The 21,279-nt window shown below is 33.2% G+C and overlaps 1 protein-coding gene across 1 annotated transcript; it reads right to left on the bottom strand.

Annotated features, from left to right (window-relative positions):
- Nucleotides 1-18,174: 18,174 nt before the first annotated feature.
- LOC141706188 (transcription factor bHLH118-like) lies at nt 18,175-19,495 on the bottom strand. Its single transcript, XM_074509004.1, has 3 exons — nt 19,085-19,495; nt 18,609-18,968; nt 18,175-18,481 (listed from the first exon to the last, which is right to left on the bottom strand). Exons 1-3 carry the CDS (start codon nt 19,364-19,366, stop codon nt 18,413-18,415), a joined length of 711 nt encoding a protein of 236 aa, XP_074365105.1. The 5' UTR covers nt 19,367-19,495; the 3' UTR covers nt 18,175-18,412.
- Between the last annotated feature and the right edge of the window lie 1,784 nt (nt 19,496-21,279).

Raw genomic sequence — 21,279 nt, 5'->3', positions numbered from 1 at the left:
TATGTATATATAGGGTGTGGATTAGGTTAAATTAGATTAAGAGTGGGGTTGAGGGATAAAATCATGGGGTAATAGGAAAAGAGTTCGTGGGTTTATGGGCTGTGATGGGTTTTTTTTAATTTTCTGATTTTTTTTTTGTATTTCATGAACTGTAAAAAAAATTCTGGCAGCCGGCCCCTGAGCGGTCGCTAGCAACCCTGAGCGGGCGCTCAGCTTGCTGAGCGGTCGCTCAGCAGAGCTGAGCAGGCGCTCAGGGGGTCACTGGATTTTTTTTTTCAGTCCCGATTTTCTGATTTTTTTGTGTTTTTGGATAGGTTATTAACTTCTAAGGGTTCCTGTAACAACAAATCATGGGTTGCCTCCCACGCAGCGCTTCTTTTTCGTCATTAGCTTGACATTGCGTACCTTTCTCACGTAGTCAATAAAATGGCACTAACCACTTCTCGGTTTGCCATGTCCCCATAGTAGTGCTTCAAACGTTGACCATTAACCTTGAATGCTTGGTCCAGATCATTCTCAAAAATTTCCACCGCTCCATGTGGAAACACAGTTTTGACAATAAAAGGTCCAGACCACCTCAATTTCAACTTCCCAGGAAAAAGTCGAAGACGAGAGTTGAATAAGAGAACTTGTTGCCCCGGCACGAATAACTTAGGATGTAGCTTCCTATCGTACCACCTCTTCACCTTTTCCTTGTACATTTTGTTATTCTCGTACGCTTGAAGTCGAAATTCATCAAGTTCATTAAGCTGAAGCATTCTTTTCTTACCAGCTGCATCTAAATCCAGGTTCAACTTTTTCAACGCCCAGTAGGCCTTATGCTCAAGCTCCGCAGGTAAATGACATCCCTTACCGTACACCAACTGAAACGGGGACATACCAAGTAGAGTTTTATATGCTGTTCTGTAAGCCCAAACAGCTTCATCGAGCTTTAAAGACCAATCCTTCCTTGACGGACAAACAACCTTCTCTAGAATGCGCTTGATCTCTCTGTTAGACACTTCCGCTTGACCATTTGTTTGCGGATGATAGGCAGTAGCAACTCGATGATTCACATTATAACGCTGTATCATAGAAGTGAACTTATGGTTGCAGAAATGCGACCCTTCATCACTTATGATTACCCGAGGTGTTCCAAACCTTGTGAAAATCTGCTTATGAAGAAAATTCAGCACTGCCTTTGCATCATTTGTCGGTAAAGCTTTGACTTCTACCCATTTTGAGACATAATCGACTGCCAGCAAGATGTACTGATTATTGCAGGACGAGACAAAAGGCCCCATGAAATCGATTCCCCAAACATCAAAGACCTCGACTTCAAGCATCACATTTAACGACATCTCATCCTTTCTCGTCAAATTTCCCACTCTTTGGCAATGATCACACCTTAAAACAAACTGATGAGCATTCTTAAACAAAGTAGGCCAGAAAAAACCTGCTTGCAGAATACGAGCTGCCATCTTCTCACCACCATAGTGTCCACCATAAACCGTGGAGTGGCAGTCTCGTAATATCCCCTCCGTCTCACAGAACGGGATACATCTCCTGATGATCTGGTCAGCTCCCTGTCTAAACAAATATGGTTCATCCCACATATACCACTTCATCTCATGCATAAACTTCTTCTTTTGAGCTGAGGTCAAATTAGGAGGCATTATATTGCTGACAAGATAGTTTACAATATCTGCAAACCATGGCTCTTCCTCCTGAACTGCGAACAACTGCTCATCCAAAAAAGATTCATTGATTAATGTCCTATCTTGTGAAGCAGACTCGGGATTCTCCAAACTAGAGAGATGGTCAGCTACTTGATTCTCAGTACCTTTTCGATCCTTGATCTCTAACTCAAATTCCTGAAGTAAGAGCACCCAACGAATGAGTCTCGGCTTCGAATCCTTCTTGGAAACCAAATGGCAAATGGACGCATGATCAGTGAATACTGTTACTTTAGTCCCAAATAGATAAGATCGAAATTTCTCGAAACCAAAGACTATAGCCAAGAGCTCCTTCTTCGTAGTGATGTAGTTCATTTGGGCCCCATTTAAGGTCTTACTCGCATAGTATACCACATAAAAGATATTATTCTTGCGCTGCCCCAGAACTGCACCTACCGCATAATCACTCGCATCACACATCATCTCAAACGGCTCTGTCCAATCTGGTGCTGTAATAACTGGTGCAGTGATTAAACTCTTCTTGAGAGTCTCGAATGCCGCCAAACATTCATCAACAAATTTGAAAGGCACATCTTTCTCAAGCAAATTGCACAACGGCTTAGATATCTTTGAAAAGTCCTTAATGAATCGCCGATAAAAACCCGCATGACCAAGAAAACTACGGATTCCCTTCACAGAAATAGGTGGTAGAAGATTTTCAATGACTCCCACCTTGGCCTTGTCCACCTCCAGACCCTTGCTAGAGACCTTATGCCCAAGAATAATGCCTTCACGCACCATAAAATGACATTTCTCCCAATTGAGCACCAAATTAGTTTCCACGCACCTTTGGAGTACGGCGCGAAGATTATTCAAACATTCATCATACGAATGTCCAAAGACAGAGAAGTCGTCCATGAACACCTCGACATTATTTCCAATCATGTCAGAGAATATAGCCATCATACATCTCTGAAAAGTGGCCGGGGCGCCACATAACCCAAACGAAACTCTGCGAAAAGCAAACGTGCCAAATGGACAAGTGAAGGTAGTCTTTTCCTGATCCTCTGGTGCAATACAAATCTGATTATACCCTGAATAGCCATCCAGAAGACAATAATACTCATGACCAGCCAACCTGTCAAGAATCTGATCAATGAATGGAAGAGGGAAGTGATCCTTCCTCGTGGCTTTGTTCAACTTTCAATAATCCATGCATACTCTCCATCCTATAACTGTTCAAGTGGGGATGAGCTCATTCTTCTCATTTGTCACCACAGTGATACCTCCTTTCTTAGGTACACATTGTACGGGGCTCACCCAAGAACTGTCAGAAATAGGATAAATGATGCCTGCATCTAGCCATTTCAGAATTTCTTTCTTCACCACCTCCTTCATGATAGGATTAAGTCTGCGCTGTTGTTCAACAGTCGGCTTACTACCTTCCTCTAGCAGAATTTTATGCATACAATATGAAGGGCTGATCGCCTTGATATCTGCTATGGTCCATCCAATAGCCGATTTGAATTCTCTCAAAATCCATAAGAGCTTGTCTTCCTCACTACCTGAAAGGTCAAATGCAATAATAACAGGTAAAGTAGATGCATCTCCTAAAAAAGCATACCTCAAGTGTTCAGGTAATGGCTTGAGCTCCAAGGTAGGTGCTTCCTCTATTGATGGTTTGAGCTTTCCTTCAGCATTCTTGAGGTCAAAAGTACCAAGAGATTCAAACGGCATGTCCAGCTTTCGCTTCCAGGGAGAAGCATTCAGATATTGTAATTGCTCATTGCCATCTTCATCATCACTGTCAAAATCCCCCACTAAGGCCTTTTCCAATGCATCAGACATTAGCATGCGATCGAGTTCCGAAGTAACCGTAGAATCAATCACATCCACTTTTAAGCACTCCTCATCTTCTGTAGGGAATTTCATTGCCTTGAATATGTTGAAGGTCACATCCTGATCTTGTACCCGCATAGTAAGTTCACCTTTCTACACATCTATCAAGGTACGGCCAGTAGCCAAGAAAGGTCTTCCCAAGATTATGGGAATCTTCTTATCTTCTTCAAAATCCAGAATAACAAAATCTGCAGGAAAGAAGAGCTTATCCACCTTGACTAGCACATCCTCCACTATGCCCCTTGGGTAAGTAATAGAATGATCAGCCAATTGTAGAGACATGTATGTGGGTTTTGGATCAGGCAAATCCAACTTTTTAAAGATCGACAACGGCATCAGATTGATGCTTGCTCCCAAATCACAAAGGCACTTGTCAAAAGTCAACTTGCCAATGGTGCAAGGAATGGTGAAGCTACCTGGATCTTTCAGCTTGGGAGGTAACTTTTGCTGCAGAACAGCGCTGCATTCTTTCGTGAGAGCAACGGTCTCAAGGACATCCAGTTTCGCCTTCCTTGAAAGAATATTCTTCATAAACTTCGCATAACTAGGCATTTGCTCCAGAGCCTCAGCGAAAGGTATATTGATGTGAAGTTTCATGAACACCTCCAGAAACTTACCGAACTGTTTATCCAGCTTTTGTTGCTGCAATCTCTTAGGAAAAGGTGGTGGAGGATAGAGCTGTTTCTCCCCTGTATTACCCTCAGGCCGAGTGTGTTCAACAGTAGTCTTCCTTGGTTCCGCCGCTTTCTCCTTTTGCTTAGCTTCTTCATCTCTAATTTCAGTTTCTCCTTCTTTTGCAGCCATAGTCTCGATAAGATTATAAGCCTCAGTATAGCTTTTAGCCCATAAGGAGCCTCCAGCTGCTGCATCGAGCATGGGCCGAGATTGGGCCCCCAACCCATTACAGAAACCAGTGATCACCATCCAATCGGGCATTCCATGATGTGGAAACTTTCTCAACATTTTCTTGTAGCGTTCCCAAGCTTCGCACATAGATTCTGTAGGTTGCTGCGTAAACTGAGTAAGAGCACTCCTCATAGCAGCAGTCTTTGTCATCGGATAAAACTTCACCAGAAACTTTTGCGCAAGATCTTGTCAAGTAGTGATGGACCCAGCTGGTTCAGAATGTAACCAGTCCTTAGCTTTGTCCCTCAGTGAGAATGGGAAAAGCCTCAGCTTGATAGCCTCATCAGTCACACCATTATACTTGAAAGTGCTGCAGATCTCGACAAAATTCCTTATGTGCATATTGGGGTCTTCAGTCGCAACCCCTCCAAAAGAAACAGAATTCTGCACCATCTGAATAGTGCCCGGCTTGATTTCAAAGGTGTTAGCTTGAATAGCCGGATGAAGAATGCTCGACTGAATGTCATCAATTTTTGGCCGAGAAAAATCCATAAGAGCTGGATCAGCCTGAACAATACGATCACCCATGATTTCTGGTTCTTTCCGCTCAGTTCCTGAATCCGAATCTTCAAAATCTAACTTCTCCGGAATATCAAGAACTTCGTCTGTCTCCTCAGCTGTATCTAAAGTCCTCTTGCGAGTACGAGAACGAGTTTGCATAAACGCTCGCTAAAGTACCTGAAACACAACCGGAAACGATAAGTAACAACTACGTCCTAATCACTGAGTCCTAATGACCAATGATGGTAAGTACATAAACTAAACAAATCTGCCGGCGCCAAAAACTTGTTAGGGCGAAAACACGCGCTAATATTCACGCAAGTATATGCGTTCGCAAGTAATATAGAATACTTTCTAGTTCGTTCCCACAGAGACTCAGACTAATTATTGTTTAATTAAACTCACGCACCAATGTATGATTACTTCTCAATGTTAAGACATTAACACTTAGAATTGTTGACTAAATATTAACTATAATTAATTACTTAATTATTCACTTAATTAACAATATTAAAACACTCATGAGATCACAACTTCATTACTACTTCCTTCAATAGTTATTGTTATTACCTTTAGCATGTGACAGTGATGATATTAATCGAATAACACGAAACTGATAAAAGCCAACTTTCATTGTACTAATACCATTCTACCAAGCATCCACAATTAAGATAGAAGTTGAATAGGCATCAATTATGTTGAATTCCTATATGTCTACAGAAATTGACAACACAACGATTTAAGCACAAATTATTCCTTTTGATTACACAGGGCGAATAAAACTGTTAGAGTTACCCACTAATCATGCACATCATACATGAACCTATGCTAGCATGGCAAGTTCTAAATCTCAAGATCCACCGTCGCTTCACAAGAGATTAACACCCTATCTTATATGTTCGCGACGCACATAAGACGAATACGCACAACCAATACTAGATATCATACAATCATCACACACTAAAGTATTAAACAATTAACTAAAGAATTCCATAGTAAATCCGTTGCGACCCCATGATCACGATTAGCCCATAATAGCACTTATCGTCATCATGGGTTCATATGAAATCATGATAAACAAACACAAGAAAATAATAACTAAACTAATTATATTAAACCAGAGTACGTCACAAGAGTAAATAGGTTCAAAGTAAGAAAACTAGCATCCAACGTTACAACGAAACAAGAATCACAAGAAAATATGTTTCCTCTTCGTTGTTGTGTGCTAAAACGGTCTTCTTCCTTATCTCCTTCGCTCCTTGCTTAATACCACGATCCTCTCTCATGAAAACGTCTCCAAATCTACTTATATACTAGTCCCATAAAACTCAGATTACATAGAAGTGGAAGCCAAACAGAAGTAGAAGTCCTAAAATAACTATCTTTTTTTCCCGACCCTGCGCGGCCGCTCAGCATAGCTGAGCGGGCGCTCAGGACCCTACTGGAAAAATCCTGAGTTTGCTCCGTTTCTTCGCCGTAATCTGCCCATTTCTTTCCTCTCGCAATGGTGAACACATGCCAAGGCTTATTCTTGATGATTACTCCTCCGAAATGCAACTAATACCCTGAAATGCATAAACACTAGAAAAACACATCAAATACACAAAATACTTGATTTCAAGGCACCAATTTAAGCCATTTTAAGATGTTCTAAGTGGTATAAAATGCCACTTATCAGTATCTTGGAGAGAACGCCCTTTAGGAGTGTGATCCTGTCTAGGACTAGTGGAGCGATCCCTCTTGTTATTTTTATTCTTTTCGCCCCATTTCTTCAAACCATGCATTGACTTTTTCAGCCATTGAAACGGCTTCTCCATGGCATAGAACTCGTTGATGTTAGTGTGAGGTTTTTGAGCTTACTAATGCTTCCAAAACTTTGTCCCCTTTTTTAAGCCCCCAATTAAGAAGTTTTTTACAGCCTCACTGTTCGCCCCTCTAACTTTAGGGACTTCGAAATTGAACCTAATAAAATACTCATGGAAAGTATCTCCTTTCATTTGTCTGATGTTCTCTAGCGTGGTCACCAGGGGCGCATAAATCATGGATGATTGGAATTTCTTGATGAATATGTCCGTGAACTGTTCCCATGAGCTAATGATAACATGTACTCTGAATTTGGAGAACCACTGTTGTGCTCCCCCCTTAAAGATGTAGCAAACTGTCTACACCTTGCCTTTAACGATAATTGATATTCCTCCATTTCAGTATTGAAACAGATTAGGTATGCAGCAGGATCCGTGTACCCGCTAAAGGTCAAATCAGGGTTGGTTCTAAAACCGGGGGAAACGGTGACGTCCTGATCGTGTGAGTGAAAGGGGAGAAGGCGCTTAAAGAACTGAGGGAATTTTTGTCCTCATCAATCTTGTTAAGTAACTTTCTGAGGTCTGAGATGCTCATATCTCCCAACTTAATAGTTGTCTCTCCAGTTTGCGGCTCATGTTGCTGAGTTGGGGGACGCACTTGACTGTTCATCCTCGCCTTGAGTTTGGGTCATCTTTTTCTTAGAGGTTTGTTTCTTGTTCTAGCTTTTCTGCTTTTCTATGTTAAATTTGTCATGATTTAACATTAGGTCGTGGTGACTAAGTTTAATTCCCTTCCTTTCGAACACACTCAGAGATCGGGCCAATTAGTTGTTTCTTTAGGACACTACTCTTTGCGACCTTGATAACCCTTCCCTTTTTATTCTTTTTTTCTTTTGGGTCTGTCATATCCCTGCATCATCATACGCTTCTCCATTTCATCCAGGTGCGCCCCTATATTCTGTACGTAGCTCAAGAACTTTTCTTCCCCTGTTGGGGGAACGAGGGACGTCTCTTCACCGTTCGGATCTTTTAAGTCTTGCGGGACTTTTGAAGAATTGGGTGGTGGAGGCCCTGTGATCAGAGGTACCTTGGAAAGTGGAGTTTCGCGTCACAATTTTTCCTTGTTAGGGGCTTTTGGAGCCCTCTCGCTGGGTAACCCTCTGGAAGGATCATTTCTTCCAAAACCATGCTTTTTTTTAAGTGCTTATGGTTGGTCATCTTTTTCCCAATTAATGAATGTGCGTCCTCTCCTTCTAGCGCCAGTTGTTATAGGGAGAATTTGGTATAACAATATTTTGGAGGTTGCTGCAATCTCGAAGCAAAATATGGATGTTTTTCCAAGCACACGAAGAACACAGAATGAATGTTGTGAATGATCTTGCTGATTGATTACTCGAATACCAGAAAAAATACGTATATTTTCTCTAATGCAAACTGTTTCTCAATATAAAACAAGATGCCTACGTACCCTATTTATAGGGGTTCAAGCCACACATAGTTCTCGGAGAAGAAGTTACCTCTAGATGGGCTAGGGTTTGTCGCCACATCAAAATCCAGGCTCAATTACCATGGTTTGAAGCCATTTGGTTTTATAACTGTCATGGTGTGAGGCGTTACTTTCTTATAGACAGATGTGAAGGCGATTTCGGCCTCGCATGCGACTTTATGGACCTTTTTATGTACTTTGGTTACATAAATACACTAAGACCTTTTTTAGAGAATCTTAAACTATGAGTTTTTACATTGATTGAATAGGAATGTGCCCCCTAAAATCTTGATTCGCTGATCTTTAGTATCTGCTAAGCGCTTGCATAGGATTTTTACCTGCGAGTCTTCTTCTTTTTTATCGTAGTTAACTCGCAGCCACTACCCTTCGGATGCGCACTGGGTAAACCCTACGGGCTCACGCAATAGCATGCAAACCATGTGAACCAAGGTAAACCGCATATAAGCGACAACCTCTGCCTCAGGAGGCATAATCATAAATTCTGCTCCCGTAGGATTCGAACCTGTGAGCAAGATGATAGTTATCCGCTCTTTAATCAGCTGAGCCAATTCTTGCGGGCACGAGTCTTCAAGTTGTTTCTCAAGAGGAACATAACGTCTTTAAAAAGGTTCGATATCTACAACAATAACGACCATTTTAGTAAGTTATCTTGTTCTATGCGCCCCCATTCCACATGAATCCTTTTTAAGAGATTTTGTATGATCCTTAATTGGTCATATCTGTCATCATAATTATGCCCATTTCTACTTGACTTATAATATAAAGTCCATTGGACCAATTTAGGATCCATGCCAGCAAAAAAAATATCTTTAATGTGGATTTACTTAATTCTTTTTTCTTGTTCTTAAAAAGTTACACATTTGCGCTAGTGTTGTTCAGAAACCAAATTATATTGAAATTCTTTTTGAACCCAAATATTTACATTACAATTTCTATAAATTAATATAGTCGATACTCGAGAATTTTATTAAATTTAAAGAGGTATTAAATAATTATTAAATTAATAATTATTAATTTATCGATAATTTTTGGTATTAAATAAAATTAGATTTAATTTATAAAATTACAAATGGAATAAGCTATATATGTTAATTTATGTATTGTATTCAATGCCATGTATATCAGTTAGAAAATAAATGTAAATTGACAATATATAGTGTTAATATGTTGATTCAATTCTTAAGAATAATGTTAACACGATATTGAATACAATATGGTATCTTATAGGTGAAAAATCGTTAATAGCATAAAAATATTTAATGATACTTTACACTAGTGAAAGGTATTAGTTAATTTTTGAATGCAATACGAAAAGTTATTATTAGGGTGTGAAGTAGATTTAAGTTTTAAAGAAGAAAAATAATAAAAGAACTATTTTTAACATAATTATAATAAATATAATTTTATAATTATTATGAATTATTAATTTATGATATTATTGGGTCTATATTTTTATATAAGATTTTTTCTAAAAATTATTATCTTTTATTTTAGTAAAATTGGTCATTTATTGATCTGGCCCAATTCAAATATCATTTTAAAAGATTATTAATTTAATAAATTGTAATCTATGAAAGTTTTTCCGTATATGCTGGAGACGTAAATTAATATGGAACTAGCGTAAAAGCCAGTGCGAGGCACGAGCCCATATTTATATCAAATTATTATCACGAATGAACATGTGCCTATAAAAAATTAATTTTGAATACGGTAAATTATTATTTTAACTTTATTTTATATTCATACAACAATTACATAATAATGAATAATATATTTTTATTAATTTAATTACATTTTGTAAAATTTAAATAAATAAATATGCAATAAAAATAAGATGATATAAAGTCATCATTGTATTGTCTTTTTTTTCTTTTCGTACATATAGATAACTTAAGTGATGAAAGTTTATTTTTTATCGTAAAGTTTGATTCTCGCTCATTCCGTAAATTTTGAAATTAGATATTTAGTTTAAGGTATATAAACCTAATTACTAAAAAAATTAAAACTATATTATTATAACAAAAATATTTGTAGTTTGTTTGCAGGGATATGTATCAGGTCACTTTGGGGTCAGGAAGTGTTATCCCCGATCCCCGAAACCCGCCTGGAACCACAAACATAGATTTTTTTTTCTTTCCGACACTCACCAGTCACCTGAATGGGAATCCCGCGGAAATTCTGAATATAATTAAAAATAATAATTTTGTATTTTTGATTAAAAAAATTTCAAAAAAAATATTCTACTAATTCATATTATACAAAAACATTAATACTATCTCATATTTTTTATATCAAATCATATTAAATTTGATTTACAATATAAAGAAATGAAAAATTAAAAAATAATTTAAATTATAATGTAAAAAATTGATCAACATAATTTTATATTATTTTAAAAATAATATAATATTTTAAATCATTTTTTTATAATAATTAATTTAATTTAATATATAAATATGTTATTATATATATACATATAATTGGTGTCGGGGAAATGGGACGCGAAAACACTAATCCTGGACTCCGCCCCGATCCCCGAAATTCGTTACTAATTCGTCTCACTTATCAGTTGTTAACACTTAGGTTGACTGAGTTAATTTATATATGTGAGATGAGTGAAACAAATTAAAAAATGGTGGGTAAATGAATAAGAGTGTAAGACATTTTTAAACTAATCAAAAAACTAACATTCTTTCTTAAAAAACAATCACAAATGAAGTACACTAAAAAAATCATGAAAAAATATAAAATTTTTAAAACGAGGGTGTAAATATGAATATTGTCTAATTTAATAAAACTTTCAGCACTAATTTTTTTATTTTGGAAATATACTTAATAACAAATAATGAAATGCACTACATTTAATATATTATTTATATTGAATCAAATTTTTATTTTTATTTTTTAAACTACCCGACTAATCCAAATTATTGTTCTAAAACTCAACCATTTTAGCTAAGATATTGACCGAGTATACATAATTCACGAGTTGATTTTCATTATTCGAATAAAACTCGATTTTGAGTCTAGCTCGGGTCAAACTCATACATACTCGGATTGAAAATTAAGAAGTCTAAAAATGAATAGCTGGTAAAGAAAATATTGGACCAACACAATTACCTAATTATTTAAGAGTCTTACAAAATTTACTGACGACTCATCTTGCTATGTAATATCTAAATGTTCGATTTTGTACAAAATTAAGATTTTTACCTCCGTAATGAATTATAATTAATATTTTTCTGATATCTAAGAGTATGCATACAATAATGATAAGAATAAGGTAATATATATTGTTTCGATTGATTTCATCTTTAAAGTAATATATGTAATTTTTTTATATGATAAGTATCTATACAAAGTGCATCTTCAATCACCTATTTATATGACATATTACTTCATTTCTTACTTTAAATATGAAGTTATGGGCCTCCAATGATGTATTACTCTATCTTTATAAATAAATGAAAGCACCGTGCAACTTCAAATTTGGAGTTACACCGTAGATATAAAGATATTGGTTTTATAATAAACCCTATCACATTAATATATTTTATTTTATTTTATCCGAGTTCTCATTCCAAGTACTACCATATTAAACCGAATACTTTTGACTCGATAAGTGCACAAGTCAAACTAAATTAAACGGAATTATAATTTTTGAAAATAAATCCAAAAAAGTATAAAAAATGTTTAATTTTATGATATATATATATATATATCATAACAATTACAACAAAATTGATAACTAATTGATTATAGATGTGTGTGTGCACGCGTGTCTAACTACAATGTTTAAATTGCAGCTATATAATTGTATAAACTATCATTTTATTTACTCATAAGTTAAATTAAGGAAAAATATAATTTTTTTAATTTTTTTTTAAATAAAATCAAAATTCATTATAGCACCATGGTTCTAAGATGAAATTCAGTCACGGGTTCGATTCTTGATACCAACACAATTTCAATACATTTTGCTTAAATAACAAAGTGGTGCTATTTTTAAATTTTAGAATAAAACTACAAAAACTGAAAAATCGGAGTCACATAAATTATATAAACTAAAATTTTATTTACTCAAAAAATTAAAGTAAAAAAATAAAATTTGATAAAAGGAGAGGAAGTGACTTATCTAATAAGAATTTTAATTTTCACTTAAAAAATTATATAGTATGATGGTAGTTACGTGAAATTTGTAAGTAGGAGGTAAGAGATTTGATCATTTGATAACCAAATTCTCCTTATTTTTAACAAAAAATATGTAAGGATGGCGCTTTTATAAATTTTCAACCGAAAATGGCAAAATCATGATTTCACAACCATTAAAATAGGTCTTAGGGATGACCTATGAATTAGTTTTTAAAGTTAATTTTTTTAATATATTTCATTTTTTTTTATCTAAATACCCATTCCAAGCACTCTCAGATTAACCGAATATTTTTGACTCGATAATAACACAAGTCAAACTGAATTAAACAGAATTATGATTGTTTTCAAAGAAATAAAAAAAAGTAAAAAAATATTTAATTTTATTAAATATATATCATAACAATTACAACATAATTGATATATATAATTAATATGTGTGTCTGTGTCTAAGTACAAAACTTAAATTACAGTTATATAATTGTATAACCTATCATTTTATTTGATCAAAAGTTAAAATTAAGAAAAAATATAATTTTTTTTAATAAAGCTTTTAAAATAAAATCAAAATTCATTATAACACCATGATTCTAAGATAAAATTCAGTCACAAGTTCAATTTTTAATACCAACAAAATTTCAACACATTTTTTGCTTAAATAACAAAGTGGTGGCATTTTTTAAAGTTTAATATAAAAATACAAAAACTAAAAAAATGGAGTCACGTAAATGATATAAACCAACATTTAATTCACTCAAAAGTTAAAGTAATAAAAACAGAATTTGATAAAAGGAGAGGATGTGGCTTATCTAATAAAAAATTTAATTTTCACTCAAAAAGTTATATGGTGATAGTGATATGAAATTTGGAAGTATGAGGTAAGGAGTTCGATTTTTATTGGATACGCCAATTCTATTTATTATTTTTAACAAAATTATGTAAAAATGGCATTTTTATAATTTTTTAACATAAAAGGGCAAAATCGTGATTTCACGGTAATTAAAATAGCTCTTTTTATCCTTGGTTGCCCTGTAATATATAGTAAGAGAAGAGAAGTCTTTCATTCAACCAAGTCCAAAAGCAATGGGAAGGTTTAATTCAATTACAGTTTTATTTAGCCCAAATTCTCAAGTGTGGCTTTCTCCCTATTCGTAGTGTAGTTGGTCATCAAAATTGTTTTCTCTCAAAAGCCCAATTAGGCCTGTAATTGGGACCATTTTATCAACGACCAGTGTCGTTATTTGTAGCTAGTAGCATTATGTTGAAAATTGTGGTAATCGGTGTCTTTTGTGTCACATAGGTTTAAAAATATGGAAAATGTTATGTTCACAAAATTGAATATAAAATGGTCATATATGTGCTGGTCATGTGTAAGCTATTGATTGGAATGAATTCTCTATATACGTAAATAATTTAATTAAAATATTATATCTCATATGTCATATTATTTTATAATTTTTTTGTTTATCAAATTTTATAGATGTAACACTATTTTTAAAATATAATTGACAACATGTTCGCGACGGTACGATGTGCAAAGGATAATCAGATCAATTGTTCCCAAAATTTGACCTCACAATGTGTTAGTAAAGACTAGAGTATTAGTATTGGAGGTGTGGATTGTATACTTGTATGATTAGAAGTCTCGTCCAAAATAAAATAAATTGTGAAATAGTATTGTTAGATTATTTTTAAAAAAATCTTAATTTTTTTTAAATGATGTGATCGGTATATAATGATTTTTGATTTTTGGTCTTATATTTATATACGCGGTATAATATTTTTAAAAAAGTTATTATCTACTATGCAATACATCAATATTTGGGGGAATTTTTGGGGAAAAAATTGGAGAACCAATAATTTCTCATCGTAAAATACGTCTATACATATATCATCTGCACATATATCATCTGCGGTTATTGGTAGCGTGGACAACTTTTATTAGTCCCATGAGGTTGTTCGAAATATTGTTATTATAATATTTTTTTAGTTAATACTTTTTATTTTAATGTTGTACAATAAAAGTGATAATTTAAAAATAAAATGTCATACGACATGTACACAAATAATCGAGTTACACAAATAATAAATTATAATTGTCTGTCTCATGAGAATATAATTAAATAATATTTTGAAAATAATATATATATATATATACAAATATAAGCACGCACACACTTTATAAATTCTCGTTGAATTACAAGTAGCATCTTCATCATGATATCCTGATGAAACTATCGTTTAAGCTATCGACCAGAACTCCAATTTTATACAAAATTTCATTATCAAATTAAGACCCTCGCTCATAATCTAAGAATTGAAAAATAAACCTCTCGGTAAGGGGAGAAAACAATTTGAAAGATAAGCCGAAAATCGGCAATCAAAACAAATGAAAATTCAAAAAAAAATAAATATGATAGTCAAAACTACAAGATAGGCGGTTAACTTTCGAATTCAATAAGCCGCGTTTGAATCGAAGAAAAAAACAACTAAAATCCTTGATGTTGTAAATCTAAAAAAACAAACCAACTTTAATCAAAATGATAGAAACCCTTCTCCTAAAAATAAGGTTATTGAAGAAAAAAAAATTAAACAAAACAAGTAAAAGAAATTGGGTTCCCCCCGAACTTTGCTGGTAATGATGTTTAAGAGGGAGGTAGCGTGAGAGAAAGAGAGAGTATTTTTTATTTTTGAAATTTAATTTCAATTTTAATCAGTAATTAATACTTGACTACAACAAATTTGGCCATTTACGACAATTTTTTTGAACTGAAATCGTCGTAATTAAAGTATTTACGACGGAAAAAAATCATTATCAACGTAAGTTTCTTTAAAAAATATTATTTTCGAACGGCTAACAAATACTAGTATAGATGACATTTATTGTGGTTGGTAGGAACAATTACGACGGAATTTCCGCCGTAAGTTATACTTTATTACGACGAAAATTTCGTCGTAAGGTATTTAACTTACAACGGATATAACATTCCGTCGTAAGTTTAATGATGTCATTCTTCCGCATGTCCTCGTTAATCATTTTTTTATTCAGTTGGTGATAGTTTTAATAATAAAATATTAAATTATGATAAAAAATAATTTCGTCGTAAATAATTATGACGAAACAGTCTTTCCAACGTAAATTGACGCGCATTTCTTTTCCGTCGTAAGTAGCCAGGTTTGTTGTAGTGCTTTTAGCAAACGAAAAATATTTACTAATAAATTATTATCTTTCACCTGCGAAGCTCTTATGGCCATTTTTGTTTGATAATTAGTATATGATTTGGTTATAAGTTTTTGTATTTTTAATTTAATGTTTGTCACGTATAATATTTTTTTTGGAATTTTCAAGAATTGTAACTTCCTAAAATATACTACAAATTTTTTTGTTCAAATAAGTTATAAAATTTTAATACTCTGAAATGTATAGTCGAAGGAAACACTATCTAATCTCTTAGTCCTTTTTCTTTTTCAGATTATTCTTTTCACTATAATCTTGTTTATAGTTAATAACTACACAAGCATAAGGTTATAAATTTTGAAAATAATACTGCATTACATGATCATTCCTCAAAATAAACATGAAATAATTTAAGATTTTAAAATTTAAATGATCACAAAATTTGATATTTTAAATAAGTTAATATTTTAAAATAAATATAAAATTTATATGATAATATAAATAATTATAATTTATCAATACTAAAACTAAGATAATAATCTGATTTTTGTTTCTCAAATGGTAATGCACACATGAATTCAAAATATTATACCATACCTTCGTATAATATATGAATATATATATATATTTATATTTATATATAAATTTATTAATGTCACGATATATATATATATATATTTATATTTATATTTATATTTATATATATAACATACAGAATTATATTATTAATATCATGGTATCCAAAAGTAACATAAAAATATTTATCGGGCGAGAGGACCCAGAAATTACATCTAACTTTTTCTATTTGTAAACATATATATACATATATACAGTAAACTTTAATTTCTTTACAACCACTGGTGTAAATTAACCCAACTTCACACTTATTAACAGAAGAAAAACACAACATAATAGTTACATAATCGATGTTCAATTAAGACAAAAATTATAATTAAAATTTAGTTATAGAGAGAATAGAGTACACTACAACAAAATAGGCCAATTACGACGGCTAACTTACGACGGAAAAAATCCGCGCCCAACCTACGACGGAAAAAAGTAAAACGTCGTAATTATGTATGACAAAACCCAAAATCGTCGTAAGTTTAGTATTTTATTAATAAAATTATGCACGATACGATTAAACAAAAATGAAAATTATTTGAAGTTGCGACGATTTAAACATTTCGTCGTAAGTTAATTATTTTTATTAAAATTTACGACGGAAATTAAAATTCGTCGTAAGCCCTAAAATTTTGGCGGGAAAATAAAAATCATTTGAAATTGCGACGATTTGAACATTTCGTCGTAAGTTAAATAATTTTATTAAAATTTTAATTTGAAATTAAACAAAAAATATATTTCATCTAAATTTACGATGAAATATTTGTGACGAAAAATATTTGAACATCTAAATTACGACGGAAATTAAAATTCGTCGTAAGTTATCAAAGAGGGAAATTTAACTTTTTTCCCAAAATTTTGGCGGTAAATTTGACTTTTCTCAATTTTTTTGTAGATAATAATTATGACGGATTCCGACGTAAATTAGCACATGATTTTTGATAATTTCAATTTTGAAAAAATATTATTTCATGATCCAACCATATTAATGTCATCATTTATTTGTTTGGGTGACATTTCAAGAATTTCAGAAAAAAATTAAATATTTTTGATAAAATAATTTAATATGAAACATTGATTATCACTAATATACTTATGTTACATTTTATCAATGGTGGGTCCCACAAAAAACATCAGACGATTGCTCCGTCGTAAATAACTAACATACGACGAAATTTTTCGTCGGAAGTTCATAACATACGACAATATTTTTCATCTTAAGTTGATTTATAATTTTATTGAGAATGTGGGCCCTGCTTACTAACTTGCGATTAAATTTTATTTTTTGACGAAAAATTGAACTTAATACTCGAGAAAAAAGGACAAAAATTTTCCGTCGTAAATGCCTCAATTACGACGATTTCAGTTTAAAAAAACCGTCGTAAGTGACCTGATTTCTTGTCGTGGTATGAGGTTAATTTGATGTACATATCACATGTTTATTAGTTATAGAACCTAGGAAATGAAACTTTGATGTACAAAAATCTTGGAGCATATAGCTTCTTTTTTTATAGACTTGCATTTTAACGGTATTTAAATTCATTAAGTTTTTAAATGCTATGTCATATATGATTCTTGAAATCAAATTATATATAAAAGGTGGTACAGGCTACTCCCTAGTGTCTAATTATAAACGGTGAACGAAAATGCTGCATGTATTTGAATAATGTATGTGTGCAGCAGTGCATGTGTCCGTGTACCCTAGAATTTGCAAATTCTCGTTTTTAATTGAAAGAAAAGGAAAACAAATTGGATGCTGCTGCTAACTTCAAAACTATATTCTTCATTTTCTATGTAGTCCTTCATACCCAAGTCCAAAAACTAACGAGTCTCATGTGTAACCAAACTCTTAAACAAAGAGATTACACTAGCATATACACATAATTTTGAAACAAAAATCTCAATCTTATTATTTACCAACGAAAATAACTCTCAAAGCCACAATGTCCTCAAAATAATTTTTGCAAAAAAAACTCTCCCTTCCTCTACTAATTTGTTTAAACAAGCAGCTGACAAGTGATCACATTGCATAAATTCTGCCTAAGATTGAGATTAGACACACTTTCACAAACACGTTGTAACTAAAATAATAATTGGTTCAAATTTCGGTCAGGTCAGCATCAAAACCTTGCATTTTTTGGCGTCATATATTTCATGATCTTTCAGGCTTGCTACGTACACTTACCTGAAATCAACCACGGATCACATCACACAATTTTTGTTGCAGCTCAGATGTATTGATAGACGTTGGATCGTTTCCCTGCAAGAGTAATTTTGATATGAGGTGAAGATCTTTTCAATACAAAACGGTAAATTGATAAACCCTAGCTAGCTAAATTAAAACTGTAAAGATTAATTAGTTTAAAGAGCCTGCTTATAAAACATACCTCAGCTCGGATAGTGTGCACTAATTGGTCATTTGCTCTTGTAGAAGCATAGCTGGTAATATTAAGCTGCCTTTCTTGGATCAGTAATTTCATCACTCTTGATAAGGATAATTTTTCCTCCATCAATCCACTAGTAATTATAATCTCAACACCACAAAAGCATGGGGTGACTGTAACATTAATATCATAATTTTTATCATCAAGCAAACAAAGATTTGAACTTCCACTCCCTGGATCAGTAACAATAGGCTTTGAAACATTGAGCTTATACTTTTTGTCATTTAGTTCTCTGATACTTCCATGAAGGTGACTAATATAATTAACAGCCTGCTCCATATGATCTGATATTGAACGCTTTCCCTGAATATTCAAGCCATTTTTATATATGCATAATTTTTCAAACTGATCAGCCCTAGAGGTTATACAACTTGTATTGTTTCATACACAAAAATTAAAGGGAAAGAGATATTATTCACCTTGATAAATTCAAGAGGAAGTAGGGATCGAAGTGATCCGTGAAGTTTAGCCATTTCCTGTCTTCTTTGTCTTTCGATTTCTCGATGCATGATCTTCTTGCTTCTGTCATCATCTTTAGTGTCTTCAGCAATACTCAATGACTCCTTACCATGCCTTTTATTGCCACCCTGTGAAGAGGCTCTGTTCATAACAAGATCTTGTTGGATTGTCTGGTGTTCGGGATTAGGGTTGTCGTTCTGGATCTGGAAAACCAGCTCATCCCCTTGGTTAAAAAAATACATAGCTCAACAACCAAGGATACAATATCTAAGATTATGTGACTTACTAAAATGAGTTAATGATAAAAGGATAGATGTGTTAGTTAAAGGTATGAGATCCTCATCAATGGGGGCTCAATATCAGTAGCTGATTACGATTCCTTGGTAAATCTATATTATTAATAAATAAATTAGTGATTAGTACTTTATACAAACACATAGATGACTCCTGCTTTTTTTGTTTTTGTTTTTGGTTTTTCTGGTCAATGAGAGAAGAGTATCACTGACTTCACCGGCAATTACTACCTCCATCCCTCTCATCTCATTTCTTTACAATTTTTTTCACATGCTTGATACACATTTAAGACTATATCTTCGTAATTTATTTTTAAAATTTACTTTTTTTGTATAAAAATTTAAACATTATATTTTTATTTAGAAAAAAGAATTTAAAAATATTATACAACTACAATTAATAAAAGTATTAAGGTGCGTGCCGGGCTCCGTCCCCGAATGTAAAGAATTGAGAGGGAAGGAAGGAGTACTTTTTAAAAAAGGATTAGCTTAATTGTAGGTACGTACTGTGTTACTTGTGTACAAATTGTGTACAAATGCATATTATTTTTAGCAACCCCACGATTTCAAATCTATAATTCAATTACATCCTCTTGATTTCATTACAATACTTTAGAATGCAGATCATTTTGTTTTTGATACTTTTCAAGTACTAATTATCTTTATGTAACACAATAATTGTCTACGTACTTCCATTTTAATTTAAGATTTATACATTCATGTATGTGAGTGAGAGAGAGAATCCTTTATTTTATATATATTTCTGTTATTTTCTCTTATAGAGTTATATTATAGTGTTGTGATCAGGATCAGATATTGTCCGATCCGTATTCAATTACAAGGATCAAAAAAAGATTTTTTGTTAAAGGCCGAGGTACCAACTGAGCAGTCTAGGCTGAGATAGTTACAAAGTCGGCATGTACTGTATAATACGTGCAATCATTTTTTAGTTTAATCTTAAAAGGAAAGCGAGCATTCTAAGCCGATACAAAAGATTCACTCCACTTGACTTTTACAAGTCCCACACCACAACCATCTTTGTCCACCGGCTCAGGAGTGCAAATATTATAGCATCAACTAGAGGTGGTCAAACGAATGATTTGGCTCGGCACGATCGTGATTCGGCTCGCGAAAATTTCGTATAATTCGGCTCGTCATATTCCGGTTCAATATTCGGCACAAACCGCATATTCAGACGAAGCGAACACGAATTGGAGTTTGTTGAACCGGAACCGGCACGCGATTCTGAACCGGCGCGGCTCGCGAATTGAACCGCTCGGCCCGCGATCTTTCTCTACACGTCAACATCTTTGAAGCTGAACATGGTTTCAGAAAAGTAGGCTTAAGTACACTTTTACTTGATGACAAGAAGTTGGGGTGTTATTTAATGTGAATATCTGATCAAGAAATAACTAAAGTTAGTTCTTTTTTTCATTTTTTGATTGGTTGCTGCAAGAATTGTATCTATATTTGTACCTGAATCTATTTCTGGTTAATATATATAGTGAGATCTATAAAGAGATTCTTGAGTTCTTGATTTTTTTAATTTATAAAATTTATAGAGCTATCATCCTCTTTTCCTTATTTTAACATATTTTAGTTTTTCTAATTTGAAAAAATATTTTAACATAATTTTAAAAATAAAAAATGAAGATGCAAAATTTAGCACACTAGTAAAAAATTTATTCTGCGCCCCAAGCACCTTCTGGCTTCTGTTGTTCTACACTGTTACACATTCAAAGTCAATCAGTACTTACGTTTATAAATAAAATAATAAAATTAGTGGATTAGTGAATAATTAAAATATACAACATGAATGAATTAACATGAATAGCATTCATGCACTGCACCTCTAATTGTAT

Source organism: Apium graveolens, chromosome 2, assembly GCF_009905375.1.
Source record: "Apium graveolens cultivar Ventura chromosome 2, ASM990537v1, whole genome shotgun sequence".
Taxonomy (NCBI): Eukaryota; Viridiplantae; Streptophyta; class Magnoliopsida; order Apiales; family Apiaceae; genus Apium; species Apium graveolens.
Note: the sequence above shows the minus strand (reverse complement) of the source record. Positions and strands in the feature narration are given on the sequence as shown.